This window comes from Octopus bimaculoides, chromosome 4 (assembly GCF_046866305.1).
Source record: "Octopus bimaculoides isolate indiv1 chromosome 4, ASM4686630v1, whole genome shotgun sequence".
NCBI lineage: Eukaryota > Metazoa > Mollusca > Cephalopoda > Octopoda > Octopodidae > Octopus > Octopus bimaculoides.
This window is the reverse complement of record NC_142931.1, coordinates 85,284,063-85,299,497: the sequence shown is the minus strand read 5'-3', so window position 1 is coordinate 85,299,497 and position 15,435 is coordinate 85,284,063. Positions and strand designations below refer to the sequence as shown.

The 15,435-nt window shown below is 39.6% G+C and overlaps 1 protein-coding gene across 1 annotated transcript in view; it reads right to left on the bottom strand.

Annotated features, from left to right (window-relative positions):
- Positions 1-7,541, bottom strand: part of LOC106870731 (endoplasmic reticulum metallopeptidase 1) — an 89,218-nt gene extending 81,677 nt beyond the window's left edge. Inside the window, exon 1 of the mRNA XM_014916905.3 lies at positions 6,452-7,541. Coding sequence (XP_014772391.1) covers positions 6,452-7,049 — 598 coding nt within the window. The 5' untranslated portion in view covers positions 7,050-7,541. The remainder of the gene's footprint in view (positions 1-6,451) is intronic.
- Between the last annotated feature and the right edge of the window lie 7,894 nt (positions 7,542-15,435).

Below are 15,435 nucleotides of genomic sequence, written 5' to 3'. Positions count from 1 at the left end.
CTGACATTTTCCAAAGATATAACAAGGAGCCATATCCTGCTGCCACATACAAGGTGGTATCAAAAAGTTCTGACTAGTTTTGTAGCATGCTAACAGATGGCAGCACACGGTAGCATATTCAGTGAGAGCTAGCAGTGATCATCATCATGAGGCAGTGTGCCAAGTGACATTGCTACATTTACTTCGCAAGTTGTAAAATTTGTGTTTTTGTGATCATGTGTTTGCTGTAGTCTGTGATTTTGTCACGACCTGCAAGTTGGAACAAAGAGCCAATTTGAAATTCCGTGTTAAACTTGGGAAGTCTGCTACAGAGACATTGAGCATGCTTCAGCAAGCTTACAACAAGACAAAGGGTCATACATGACGTTTCGAGTGACACAAGTGCTTCAAAAGTGGAAGAAAGCCCCTGGAAGATGATGAGCAATCTGGAAGACCTGCCATGAGTGCCATCAGCTTGTGTATGAGGATTGTCAGAGGACAATCAACAACATTGCTGATGTTGTTGGTCTGTCATATGGGTCCATGCAGGCCATCCTAGTGTCTAGATTCTTCACGATAACAATGCACCCTATTAACGAGCTCTTCTCACTTGTGAGTTTCTCACCAAAAAGAATCTAGTATCACTTGTGCCCACCCTACTCACCAGATTTAGCATCTGCAGGCGTCCATCTCTTCTCCAAGATGAAAATGCAGCTCAAAGGTCACTACTTTAACACCTTGTTGAGACCAAGAGTGAATGGTAGAAGGTCCTTGACTCACTTACAGGAAACAACTTCCAGATTGGACTCCAAAAGTGGCAGTAAATGACCCGTGTATTGCTGCCCAAGGTGACTATTTCAAAGGAGATGATGTTAAACTTAGGTAAATAAGTTATTTTTTATTAAACATAACTAGTCCAGCAACTTTTTGATATCACCTCGTATATGGCCTTCCTGCAGCAACCCTCTCCAGGCAGGGTTTGGCCAGTTTCCAGCAGCTTCACATAACCGTCTGAATTGAGCCCAAGGCTCTGTTCATCAGTTGTTAGATGAATTCCAGCAAGCAGACACAATCAGAAGGGCTACTGTGTCCCTTCCTGCTGGCCAAGGCTTCGTAGTCTCCATTGCAGCTGTCCATGTCATGTCTTGCAGTCTTTACAGTGTTTATAGAGCACTGAGCAGCAGCCATGATGTTGGCATTTTAACATCTGTCACAAATCATCATGATACAGGTAACTGTTTTCCAATATACAGATAGCTTCCAATCCTCCATGTCATCTAACTTTTTCTCAGCTACAATCTTTATGCTCTCCAACACTGTTGACTGTTCACCAATACATCAAGTTATTTCTGAGAAAAGGAGGCATACAAATTTAACCCTATGAACAGTTAATAATAAATATACACACGCACACACACACTATGCATAGTATATAACTAGATATCTTTTGGTCATTGCTTGATTAAGAAAGCACTGTCGGCACCTGAATTTAGTCTCAATATGCTGCCTGACAGGGTAAGTGAAACATACAATTTATATATATATATATATATATATATATATATATATATATATATATATATATATATATATATATATTAGGGGTACCAGAAAGTAACATTGCATATATAAGAAGATAACTTAAATATGATGAAAACAAAAACAGTTACTTTTCTTCAAGGTCAAATACCTGTCTAAGCATCAGTCGAACTGTTGTTCTTGTTGACTAAAGTCATAATTTGATTTTTCTCTATTTCAGAAAACCCTTGGATGAACAAGAATTCAATAAAGGTCATATTCAGCATTTTATGCTGCTTGACTTCCATAAATGCATCAATGCAACAAAAACATATGCAGCTTATCCTGATGGGTAAATTTTAGTATCAAAGCATTGTCCCAGAGACTTAATACAACTTGGTCCACCGTACAGGAATATCTTAAGAAACTTGGAAAGGTGTTTAGGAGGGATTTGGATGCCTCATGAACTCTCAGAAGACAATAAGGCTTTACATTTAATTTGCAATAGTTTACTGATCACGAATGAAAAATCACCTTGTTGTGATCAAATTGTTACCAGAGATGAGAAATGGATTGTTTTTGTAATTAATAAACATAGGAAACAGTGGCTCCCAAAGAATGATACTCCAGTTCCAACACCCAAGCCAGCATTACACCAAAAGAAAGTAATGCCCTGTATTTGGTGGAATAACAGGGATAGATTCACTATGAGCTATTGGAACGAGGAAAAGCTGTTACTGCTGAACTTTATCGTCAACAACTTGACTGTGTGAATAAAGTTTTGTGTAGAAAGTATCCTGCTCTGCTGAACAGAAAAAGAAGTCATTTTGCAACACAATAATGTAAGGCCACATTTTGCAAAACAAACCCAAGAAGTAGTTTTGGGCCTGGGAAGAGTTACCCCACTCTCCCTACTTATCAGATTTGGTTCCACCAGATTTTCATTTATTCTGATCATTTGAATGCTGTATCAGTGGAAAAAGATTCCCAAGTAATCAAGAGGTTGATACAGCACTTGCTTTTTAACATTTTCTTCAAAAGATCATGATTTTTTCACAGGGGAATAACAAAATGTTGTTTCTAATGTTGTTTCTAATGACAGTAACTACATTGTTGAGAAATTTTTTAATATTGCTTGGATCATGTCAGTATGGTGGAGAGGGTCCGCTAAGTTACAGGGTCATAAACAACCCAGCACCAGTTGTCAACTGGTGGTGGGGACAAACACAGACTCACACACACACACACATATATATTTAGTAAGAGGAAGGATATAATATCCAGGCAGATACCAAATTTCCAAGGCTGGTTTCTACATATGGTGCATTTTATATTAAATTTCTTTTAACTCCCATCCGATGTTACAGTTTATTTCTTTATATATATTATATATATATATATATATATATATATATATATATATATATACTCTTTTTTTTATTCTTTTACTCTTTTACTTGTTTCAGTCATTTGACTGTGGCCATGCTGGAGCACCGCCTTTAGTCGAGCAAATCGACCCCAGGACTTATTCTTTGGATGCCTAGTACTTATTCTATCGGTCTCTTTTGCCGAACCGCTAAGTTACGGGGATGTAAACACACCACCATCGGTTGTCAAGCGATGTTGGGGGAACAAACACAGACACACAAACATATACACACAAATACATATATACATATATACGACAGGCTTCTTTCAGTTTCCGTCTACCAAATCCACTCACAAGGCTTTGGTCGGCCCGAGGCTATAGTAGAAGACACTTGCCCAAGGTGCCACGCTGTGGGACTGAACCCAGAACCATGTGGTTGGGAAGCAAACTACTTACCACACAGCCAAATATATATATATATATACTTTGTTTATTAAAGCTGCAAAAACATCATAAAAATTGCTACTCAGAGTCTCATGTTCCCATTCGTCAGGCAGTTTTGATTTCAAAATTGTCCAACAAACAATAACGTGAAACTCTGAGTAGCAGTTTTTTGTGATATTTTTGCAACTTTAATAATAAAGCATATTACTCTACCTCTGGCATTTGAATACTATTTTTCCTCACCTTCTTTCACATTTATGTGTTTACTCTGGTGTGCATGTCATCATCATCATCGTTTAACAGCCACTTTCCATGCTAGCATGGGTTGGACGATTTGACAGAGGACTGGCGAACCAGATGGCTGCACCAGGCTCCAATCTGATCTGGCAGAGTTTCTATAGCTGGATGCCCTTCCTAACACCAACCACTTCAAGAGTGTAGTGGGTGCTTTTACATGCCACCAGCACGAGGGCAAGTCAGGCAGTACTGGCAATGGCCACGCTCAAGTGGTGCTTTTTACGTGCCACCTACACAGGAGCCAGTCCAGCGGCACTGGCAACGACCTTGCTCAAATGTTTTTTCATGTGCCACCGGCACTGGTAACGATCACACTCAAATGGTGCTTTTTACGTGCCACTGGCATGGAATTCAGTCAGCTCTTAGCGCTCCACTGGCACAAGTTCCAGTCATCGAATTTGCGAATTTCATTTGATTTCGATTTCACTTGCCTCAACAGGTCTTTGCAAGCAGAGTTTAGTGTCCAATGAAGGAAAGGTACGCATAAGTGGGCTGATTACACCCTTGGCATAAGCCACGGGTTATGGTCTCACTTGGCTTGCCGGGTCTTCTCACGCACTGCATATTTCCAAAGGTCACGGTCACTAGTCATTGCCTTGGTGAGGCCTAATATTCGAAAGTCATGCTTCACCACCTCATCCCATGTCTACCTCTTCCACAGATTCCCTTAACCGCTAGGGTGTGGCACTTTTTCACACAGCTATCTTCATCCATTCTCGCCACATGACCACACCAGCGCAGTCGTCTCTCTTGCACACCACATCTGATGCTTCTTAGGTCCTACAGGCTTCTTTCAGTTTCCATATACCAAATCCATTCACACGGCTTTGAACCCAGAACCATATGGTTAGAAAGCAAACTTTTTACCACACAGCCACGCCTCGTATGAGTGTTTCTGCAAAAAATACTTGATACAGTCTTGATATTTCACGAAATATTTCCTTAAAAGTTATTAACTATTAGTTTGTTTTTTGGGTTTTTTTTACTTAATAACCGTTTTAAAAAAATTCTTTGGAAAACAGAATGCCACAAACCTTTTGAAGAGAAGTTTTCATTTTGTGTATGCATTCAAAATATACACTATACATTATGCACACATATACTTATCGTCCCACTTCTCAAGAAATATTTTTTCCGCCCCAAAAATGTGAAGAATTACATTTCTGCGATGCTAAATAAAATAGTAAGACTATGTGTGTATGTAAATATAATCTGATGTTAATTCAATCAAGAAGTAACTACTTCGTGAAGTTTTCAGCATTGAATAAATATTCTAAACAACTCTACTTTCTGTATCGAATAGCCAACACTAAAAGTAAAAATAATTAATTATATACACTGGAGCGTATTAAACATAAACATTCCCTTGTAGTATTAATAATGTTCAGCACAGCTGGGAAAAGGGTAGTTAGTTGATAACATCGACCCCAGCACTTGACGTTAAAGAATGAAAGACAAAGTTGAGTTTGGCGAGATTTGAACTCAAAATATAACAACTCTCTCTCTCTCTCTCGGTGTGTGTGTGTGTGTGCGTGTGTGGGTAAAGAGAGAGAGAAAAGGGGATTCGTAAGTAAAGCAAAGCCCGAGAGTTTTTTAGATGACACTGATGTAATTTGAACTACTTTTCAAGAAATATTTTATCACACCCTAAAAATAATGATGGATTGGATTTTTAAACCAGCTTCTGTAAACTTTACAAAATAAAATTAAGAAGAGAAATTAAAAATAACTGAAAACAGATGTGACTACATTATTCCCCACCCAACCACAAGGAGGAGAATTATGAAAACAATTAATTTGAGTCATATTTTTAATGAAGGAAGTAATAAGCAGTCTCAGCGAACACTGCAGGTTCACCGCCTTCGTACTGAAGGTGTCCGCACATAGGTGCACTTACTGAATGTGATTACAGGAGCTCACATTTCAAGCCAGCCTGTAAGAAATAGCAGCCAAATCTAGATCACACCTTACTGTCTTTCAAAAAAGAAAAAGGAATTAGACGTCATCCTGGACACAATATGTTTTCCAAACATAGTGTACCCAAATGAAGGATGATCTTCCATAACAATTCCATTCATATCGAGATGCATTATAGGACTATAAATGAACCCTAGTGCGTGATAGATACTTAACTCTAGGTCAAAAGCAGATTTCTCTATTATAATTCCATTCACATAGTGAAAACAATATAGGAATATAAATCAACTCAGAAATTAACTGGTACTGTATCAACCCCGAACAGATGAAGGGCAAGGTTGACCTCGATGAAACAAATTCCGATGCTCCAACGATTCTGCCAATCCAACAAGATAATCATGTTAAGAACTTTGATTATGTCTGTTTGGGGGTGCTGATTTGGAACTTGGATTTTTTTTTATTTACGGGTAAATAGAATACAACATCCATGCATTTACACTGTAAATGTGTTTTCTTAAATGTGTGAAACCAACCGGGAAAATCATAGACTATTATTTGAATGGTTTGTTTTTCAAACATATATATATTTTTTTCAAACATATATATATAACCGATTAGTAAACCTCTCCGACTCTGTTTTATTTCTATGTGTATGTGTCCTTGTAATGTCCTCTCATCTATCACCTCTGTGGCAATAAAAAAAAAATTAATTACGACCCTTTCTTTAGATTCCGAGTTCAAATCCTGCAGAGGTCAACTTAGCCTTTCTGGAGTAGATAAAATAACAGTCAAGTACAAGGGACGATTTAATTGACTACACTCTCCTACAAAATTCGTAGCTTTGTGCCAATAATAGAAATTGTTGTGATTTTGTTGGGGAAGTAGGGATTAACTGCGAAAAAATGAAAGAAAGAAACAAATACTAACCAGGACTCCCAACAACACTGTCATAATGACAGTTGACCAAAACACTGTGTTTACTCGCATCCTTGAACTCGGAGACTGGGTCAAGTTTCGCCACGATATTCTTGATGTTTCTGTAGACAGTGAGAAAGTTGCTTTTCAGGTGCAAAGAAAACTGACCGCTAACATTTTGCTCGTCAATTTGTATAGTATGGAGATTGGTCAAAGACTGCTGCTGGATCTTTTGCAGTTCGTTCAGGATGTAACGTTTGACCAGGTTCTCGTTAGCGTAGCTTCCCACGGGCCGCTGGCCAAAACCGGTAATAGCATCCAGGTGTTTGCGAGCAGTCTCCTCCTCGAATACATCGTTCTGGCTGCTAGACGTTTTTTTGGGCAGAGGTAAAGTAGCTGTACGATGAATAACAAACAAAAACAGACTGACGTGAAAGACAACTACAACAGTCCATAATACGCTGCCAGGAATGTTTTTGAGTTGGTTTTGCTTTGAGATTTTTTGAGACGATATTGAAGAGGCATCGTTGTTGCTGGTCTTTGTATCGGGACGAGATGGTGTCGACAAAAAGTCGGTGTCCGCAAGACGACGCTGACGGACAGAATCCATCTAATGTTTTCCCAGTTCTTTTTTTTTTTTTTTCTACTTTTCCTCACACCTCTTTTCAGTTTTAAACAACAGTCTCCGAAGTGGTTGCTTGCTTATATATATCACAGCCTGCAGTTTTGGGGTTTACAAGTTAATATGACATCGATACAAAATAACAGAAAAAAGTGACCGAGACCGAGTGATCATCATATATTATATACAGATGAAGAGAGATGGAGGGGATGAAGCGACAGGAAAGATGAGAAGGTGTAGGGAAAAAGGGAAAACTTTACTCATTTAACAAGTTAAATGAGGAAGATTTATCATAAGATAAACAGTAATGTGCTTCTCGGTGAGACATGTGACTTACAAGCTCGTCTGTCTGACAACAATTGTAGTATAACTATCGATGTTAACAGCATGTAAGACAAACAACAACTACAATGTTTTCAGTCAGGCACATAGCGGCGATGACGGAAGCAGTGCTGTGTTTGATGGTTCACTGCACCACTCGTAACTCTCGCCTAGTTAACGCGAGATTTTAGAAGTTTTCTTTACAGTGAGTTATACGAGACACTAGCTTACTCTTTTACATACATGCTCTCTCTCTCTCCCTCTCTCTCTCTTTCTCTCCCTCTCTCTTTCTCTCTCTCTCTCTCTCACACACACTCACAATAGGAGAGATGTATGAACACATATATAAACCTTACTATTGCTCTCTCTCTCTTCCTCCCTATTTCCTCCTTCCCTTTTCTCTCCTCCCTTCTTCTTCTCCGTCCGTTTTTCTCTCTCGATTTTTTTCTTCTCCTTCACTTTTTCTCTCCCTCCCTTTCTCCTCCCTCCCTTTTTTTCTCTCCCACCCTTTCGCCTTCCTATTTTTGTCTTCCTCCCTTTGTCTCTCACTCTGAATGCTCCTCAGTTTTGACAGTGTGTGTTCTTTTCAGTCATTGAGTTGTCAGTGGCCGAGAATTCCACGAATAAGTGTCGCCCTAACATAATTCTCTGACAGAATCAGCCTGACGTAATATATGACAAGACTGTATCTTAGAATTACAGGTACAATCTGTCTGACAAGTTTCTATAAAATTTCTTTTTACAGTTTCATTCACAAGATGTGTGTTGACCCGAGATTATAGAAAATGACACTTGCCCCAAGAAGTCACGCAATGAGATCAAACTCAGACCTCATGGTTAAAAAGCAAACTTCTGAGCTATTCAACCACTCTGCGCTCACCTCTCTCTCTATGTGATTCTACCATATTTAATATGTATTACTTATATTGTAAAGTTTACTCTAGGGCATGTTTCTCCCTCAGAGATTTAGAACTAATAGTTTTTCTATTCATTGTATTATATTATTATAAGAATAAGAATATAATACAATATACTATTCATCATCATTATCATCATCATCGTTTAACGTCCGCTTTCCATGCTAGCATGGGTTGGACGATTTGACTGAGGACTGGTGAAACCGGATGGCAACACCAGGCTGAGCTAATAAATTTTAAATTTTAAATTGCCAGTTATTATAAATCTCCATTTTCTATTCATTTCTCTCTCTCTCTCTCTCTATATATATATATATATATATATATATATACATATATATATATATATAAGTATACAGGTTTATAGATCCATTACATCCAATTAAGAGAGAACTGGCAATAAAATCTCTATTATTGTATAAGGTATCTATTTACAAGATATTAGATAACTGGACAGTTATCTAATGTGCTCTTCAGAGATAGCAGGTATAGAAAAAATAAAAAATAACATTCTATTGACAAATTTATGAGTGCCCATCTTTCTGGCATCGCAATTCTTACATATATATATATATAATGTTTCTCGCCCTGCTACCCTTTATGACTTTTGCATTGAAATCTATCTTGACGATGTGAGTGAATTTATGTGCTAGCACTTTCTTCAGAACATAACAGAATTCCTCCCCTTCATCATCCTCCGTAACATGTGAGAGCATAAGTCTGGCTGATATATACGCACACATACATTGTGAGGCATTTCCTGAGTGATGAATTGTTTAGCATCTTAATGCATGAGGAAGGCAAATTGCAGGATACTGTTCTGAATATCTACTTTCATTCAATGAAACCTATGCTATTCGTTTCTTTCACACCCTCTTCTTTTTTGCAGTCTATTTGACTTAACTTTCTCCCCCGTTAGAACGAGCAGATAGGGTTGTTGTTTTTTTTTTACTTGTTTCAGTCATTGGACTCTGGTCATGCTGGGGCACCACATTAAAACGTTTAATCAAATGAAATGAATCTAGTACGCATTTTATCAGTAACTTTGGATCTTTTTTAAAACGGGGGCCACATTTTTCATTAATGTTTTACGTAGTGTTTTTGGTACCGAAAGACTTTCAAACTTCGTATACTTATCTATTTTGTGTTATAGAACAGAAAAATATTTTTGTATTCGAATTTATTTCATGTAAAAAATTGTCTTATTTCGATAATTTCAACCAATCACTGACGTCCATTCAGCCGATATACATTAAGTGCCGACTACATAAACAAACGATTCTTCGTTTTATTTGCTTTTTTCATTTTAAATTTGCTTTAACCCTAACCCTAACCCTAACCCTAGGGTTAGGTTTAGGGTTAGAGTTAGAGTTAGGGTTAGGGTTAATTGTTTCAGAATCGTTTGTTTATGTAGTCGGCACTTAATGTATATCGGCTGAATGGACGTCAGTGATTGGTTGAAATTACAGAAATACCACAACTTTAACATGGAATAATTTATGGATTTCTTTTTTTTTTAAGAAGACTAAGAGAAAAAGATGTTTTATATGACACATTCTACCAGTGTTCCAAGTTTCAAAGTGTTTCGTTAATGAAAAATGTGGCCCCCGTTTTAAAAAAGATCCGTAACTTTTGCTGAACCACCAAGTTATGGGGATGTAAACAAACCAACACTGGTGGTCAAGTAGTAGTGGGGTACAAAACACAACACAAACGCATACAGACACATTGATAGATATATGTATATATATATATATATATATATAAGCACACATACATTGTGGCACTCCGTCGGTTGCGACGACGAGGGTTCCAGTTGATCCGATCAACAGAACAGCCTGCTCGTGAAATTAACGTGCAAGTGGTTGAGCACTCCACAGACATGTGTACCCTTAACGTAGTTCTCGAGGAGATTCAGCGTGACACAGAGTTTGACAAGGCTGGCCTTTTGGAATACATGTACAACAGAAACAGGAAGAAAGAGTGAGAGAAAGCTGTGGTGAAAAAGCTCAGCAGGGTTTGCCACCACCCACTGCCGGAGCCTCGTGGAACTTTAGGTGTTTTCGCTCAATAAACACTCACACTGCCCAGTCTGGGAATCGAAACCGCGAGTCTGCTGTCCTAACCACTGGGCCATTCGCCTCCACATGCATGCATACGTACGTACATACATATTTGTATTTTATCAAGGAATGAAAATCACTGCAATATTATATGTTTCAGTGTTAGTAGTTGTAATAACAATAGGTATTACTGAATATTTTAGAGGTTCATATTGATTTCAAGCAACTGATGAAACATTGCAGAACGTAAAAGGGTTATCATCAATGATTTGTTAATGCACCATGAGTTGTGTGTGTTCCATGATTTGATGAAAGGAAAAGACATCTGAATAATATTCCACACATGTGGAATCATAGAGATAGATGTGTGTGTGTGTATATGTATGATTTCCAGTATGAATTTTAGAGTTCATACAAGGGAGATAACTTTTTAAAGGCATGTAATTTAGGCAAAAGTAGCTATTTTGGGAAGTAGTGATTGATGAAAGAAATGCTAAACTCTTATTGAAGATATCACAGCATAGCCACAATACTTTGGCAAAAACTTGTAGATGACCAGAAACATACACACACACGCATATATATATATCACTAGCACTTGCTACATCCATGGCTTTCCCATCACTAAACATATCCCTGCTCCCCTATGGAACTTCCTCCTGTATATCCCCAGTACTTCCCCCCCCCCCACTGTTTACTATGGGTATGCCCCAATACCTCTCCAACACCATTTATTTCTCTCTCTTTCACGCGGACTTTCTCTCTATATTTCTCTCACTCTATCTCCCCTTCCTCTCTTCCTTGTCCTACTGGTGTAGCCAAGGATTTCCTCTTTAGTAAGACAACTATCTATGTCTCTCTATTACACTCTACCCTCTTGCGGGGCTCACAGCCATTGCCTTTGGTTCCACTCCCTCTCTTAACTAAGAGGTCTTCATCTTGTAAGCCACTTGGCAACCCCACTGGTGCCAGTGCCACATAAAAAGTACCCTGTACACTCTGTAAAGTGGTTGGCATTAGGAAGGGTAACCAGCTGTAGAAACCATGCCAGAACAAACAATTTGAGCCTGGTCTAGCTCTCTAGTTTGCCAGCTCCAGTTTAACAGTCCAATCCATGACAACATTGAAAATGGACATTAAATGATGGTGGTGATGATGATGATCATCATCATCATCACCATCATCATCAATCATCATTATTATTGACTTCTTCTTTTCCATACTTACATGAGTCAGATGAAATTTTTGAGGTACATTTTCTGTGGCTGGATATCTCACCTGTTTCCAAACAAGGCTATATTTCCAAGACATGTTTTCACAGAAGAGTGGAAATAGAACACCGGTTGTATAATGGTGACACATATTTACAACAATTTTGTGATACACACACACATACATACACATGTGATGGGCTTCTTTCAGTTTTCATCTACCAAGGCTTTGATCAGCCAAGGGCTATGGTAGAAGACACTTCCTCAAGGTTCCACACAATGGGATTAAATCCAAGACCATGTGGTTAGGAAGTAAACTCCTTAATCACACATCCATATCTGTACTTATATATACATACATACCCATCATTCATCATCATCATCATAATCATCATTTAACCTGTGGCCAGTGCCACTGGCTCCCATTCCCATTCCAGTGGTACGTAAAAAGCCCTATCCGAATGTGGCCGATGCCAGTACCACTTGACTGGCTCCCATGCTGGTGGCACATAAAAAGCATTATCCGAACATGATTGATGCGAGGCCCGCCTGACTGGCTCTTATGCCAGTGGCACATAAAAGCACTCACTACACTCTCGGAGTGGTTGGCATTAGGAAGGGCATCTAGCTGTAGAAACATTGCCAGATCAGATTGGAGCCTGGTGCAGCCGCTAGCTCTCCAGACCTCAGTCAAACTGTCCAACCCATGCCAGCATGGAAAATGGACATTAAACGATAATGATGATGTCCATGCTAGCATGGGTTGGATGATGTGACCAGAGCTGGCAAGTAGGTGGGGGGGGGGGCTGCAGCAGACTCCAGTCTGATTTGGCATAGTTTCTATGGCTGGATGCCCTTCCTGTCACCAACCACTTTACAGAGTGTGCTGGGTGCTTTTATGTGGCACCGCACAGGCACTTTTACTGCACGGGTGTTTTTATGTGGTACTGCACAGGCGCTTTTACATGGCACCATATGGGCACTTTTCCATGACGTCACATGGGTATTTTTGTGTGACACTACACAGGCATGGGTACTTTTATGTGTCATCACATGGGCCACATATATGTACACATATTTTTTAACATATAAATATATATATATACACACACACACACATATAATCACACACATAACCTAAAAACACTGCATTCTATTGGCTTGCTGGTTACAAGTGTTTTCATATTGGAAGACCATCTGCAACTGATTGCTATGCAACCTCTTTTAAGAGTTTTCCTGTCTAGATTTGTTATAAAATGTTTATATATATGTATATATGAACATATATCTATCTATCTATCTATATATATATATATAGATATAGGGCAGGGAATTGCCAATTAGTAATAAAATTAACAATTAACAATTTTGCCAAGTAGTTCAGTATGAAAAAAACCTTTATCGGTAAAACCATTTATAATCATAAATATATAGGGGTCAGCATTAGTTGCTTCACCAACATACTGAAAATTTAGAAATAGCAGTCAAAGAACTTCTGATTCTAAACTACAAATTTTTTCTCTAATGGATGGCGCCATCCGTTAGAGAAAAAATTTGTAGTTTAGAATCAGTAGTTCCTTGACTGCTATTTCTAATTTTTCAGTATGTTGGTGAAGCAACTAATGCTGACCCCTATATATTTATGATTATATATATATATATATATATATATATATATATATATATATATATATATATATATCATCATCATCATCATCATCGTTTAACGTCCGCTTTCCATGCTAGCATGGGTTGGACAATTGACTGAGGACTGTTGGACCAGGAGGCGACACCAGGTTCTAATCTGATTTGGCAGAGTTTCTACAGCTGGATGCCCTTCCTAACGCCAACCACTCCGAGAGTGTAGTGGGTGCTTTTACATGCCACCGGCACAAGGGCCAGTCAGGTGGGTACTGGTGATGGCCACGCTCAAAATGGTGTATTTTACATGCCACCTGCACAGGAGCCAGTCCATTGGCACTGGCAACGATCTCGCTCGAATATACAATTATATATAAGAAACAAGCTTGGAAGGACTGGAAGAACGGTGGTAGCAGGGAATTGTACCAATGTGCCAGAAGGGAGGCTAGGCGACAGGTTTATTTAGCCAGAGGGGAAGCAGATAAGGAAAGATTTGCCAATGTTCTGCGCCGTGAGGACCAAAGACTCGAGGTATTTCGGGTTGCAAGACAGTGTAGGAGAGAGAATAGTGATGTTGTAGGAGAGAAATGTGTTCGCATGGATGATGGTACGCTTGCATTAAATGAGGATGCAAAGAAAGAGGTCTGGAGATGCCACTACGATAGATTGCTTAATAAAGAGAATGAATGGGAGAAAGAGAGCCTGCCTTATGTCGACCCAATAGAGGGACCAGCTATCCGAGTTGATAGTACCAGGGTAGATAAAGCAATTAAGAGTATGAAGACCGGGAAAGCCCCCGGCCCATCAGGAATCACTGCAGAGATGCTCAAAATATCTGGCAGTGTTGGCTATAGCCTAGTCACCCGTATTACGAACCAGGTGATACACGAAGGAGTCATACCCTATGACTGGTGTAGCAGCATCATAGTCAACTGCTACAAAGGTAAAGGGGACGCTTTAGATACAAATAATTACAGAGGCATCAAGCTGTTAGATCAGGTTATGAAAGTTACAGAGAGGGTCATAGCCCAACTAATTAGGGAGCGAATCAATTTAGATGAGATGCAGTTTGGGTTCGTGCCAGGTAAAAGCACTACTGATGCCTTATTTCTAGTGAGACAGTTGCAAGAGAAATACCTAGCCAAGGATAAACCTCTGTACCTGGCTTTCGTTGACATGGAGAAAGCCTTTGACAGGGTCCCCCGATCCCTTATCTGGTGGTCAATGAGGAAACTTGGGATAGAAGAATGGCTAGTGAGAGCTGTGCGAGCCATGTACAGAGATGCGGCCAGTAAGGTGAGGGTTGGAAATGAGTACAGCAATGAATTCCGGGTAGAGGTAGGGGTCCACCAAGGTTCCGTCCTCAGCCCCCTATTATTTACCATAGTCCTCCAGGCAATCACAGAGGAGTTCAAGACAGGTTGCCCCTGGGAGCTCCTCTATGCTGATGACCTTGCCCTAATTGCGGAGTCACTATCAGAACTAGAGGAGAAGTTTCAGGTGTGGAAGCAAGGTCTAGAACTGAAGGGCCTTAGAGTCAACCTAGCTAAAACCAAAATCCTAATAAGTAGGAAGGTAGATAAAACACAAACCCCTTCAGGTAGATGGCCCTGCTCAGTATGTAGAAAAGGAGTAGGTAGTAACTCTATAAGATGTACCCGGTGCAAGCTATGGACACATAAGAGGTGCAGCAACATCAAAGGCAGGTTAACTAGCAAGTTAGTTTTTGTTTGTGGCAGATGTTCAGGTGCAATAAAGACTGCAAACAAACAGGAAACAACTTCTATCTCATTCCAGGGTGAAAAACTAGAGGTAGTCGATAGCTTCCGCTATCTGGGCGACCAAGTTAGTAGTGGGGGTGGGTGCGCTGAAAGTGTAGCTGCTAGAATAAGAATAGCCTGGGCAAAGTTTAGAGAGCTCTTACCCCTGCTGGCGACAAAGGGACTCTCACTCAGAGTAAAAGGCAGACTGTATGACGCATGCGTACGAACAACCATGCTACATGGCAGTGAAACATGGGCTGTAACTGCTGAGGACATACGTAAGCTCGCAAGGAATGAAGCCAGTATGCTCCGTTGGATGTGTAATGTCAATGTGAATACCCGTCAGAGTGTAAGTATCTTGAGAGAAAAGCTGAACATTAGAAGCATCAGTTGTGGCGTGCAAGAGAGACGATTGCGCTGGTATGGACATGTGGTGAGAATGGAGGAGGATAGCTGCG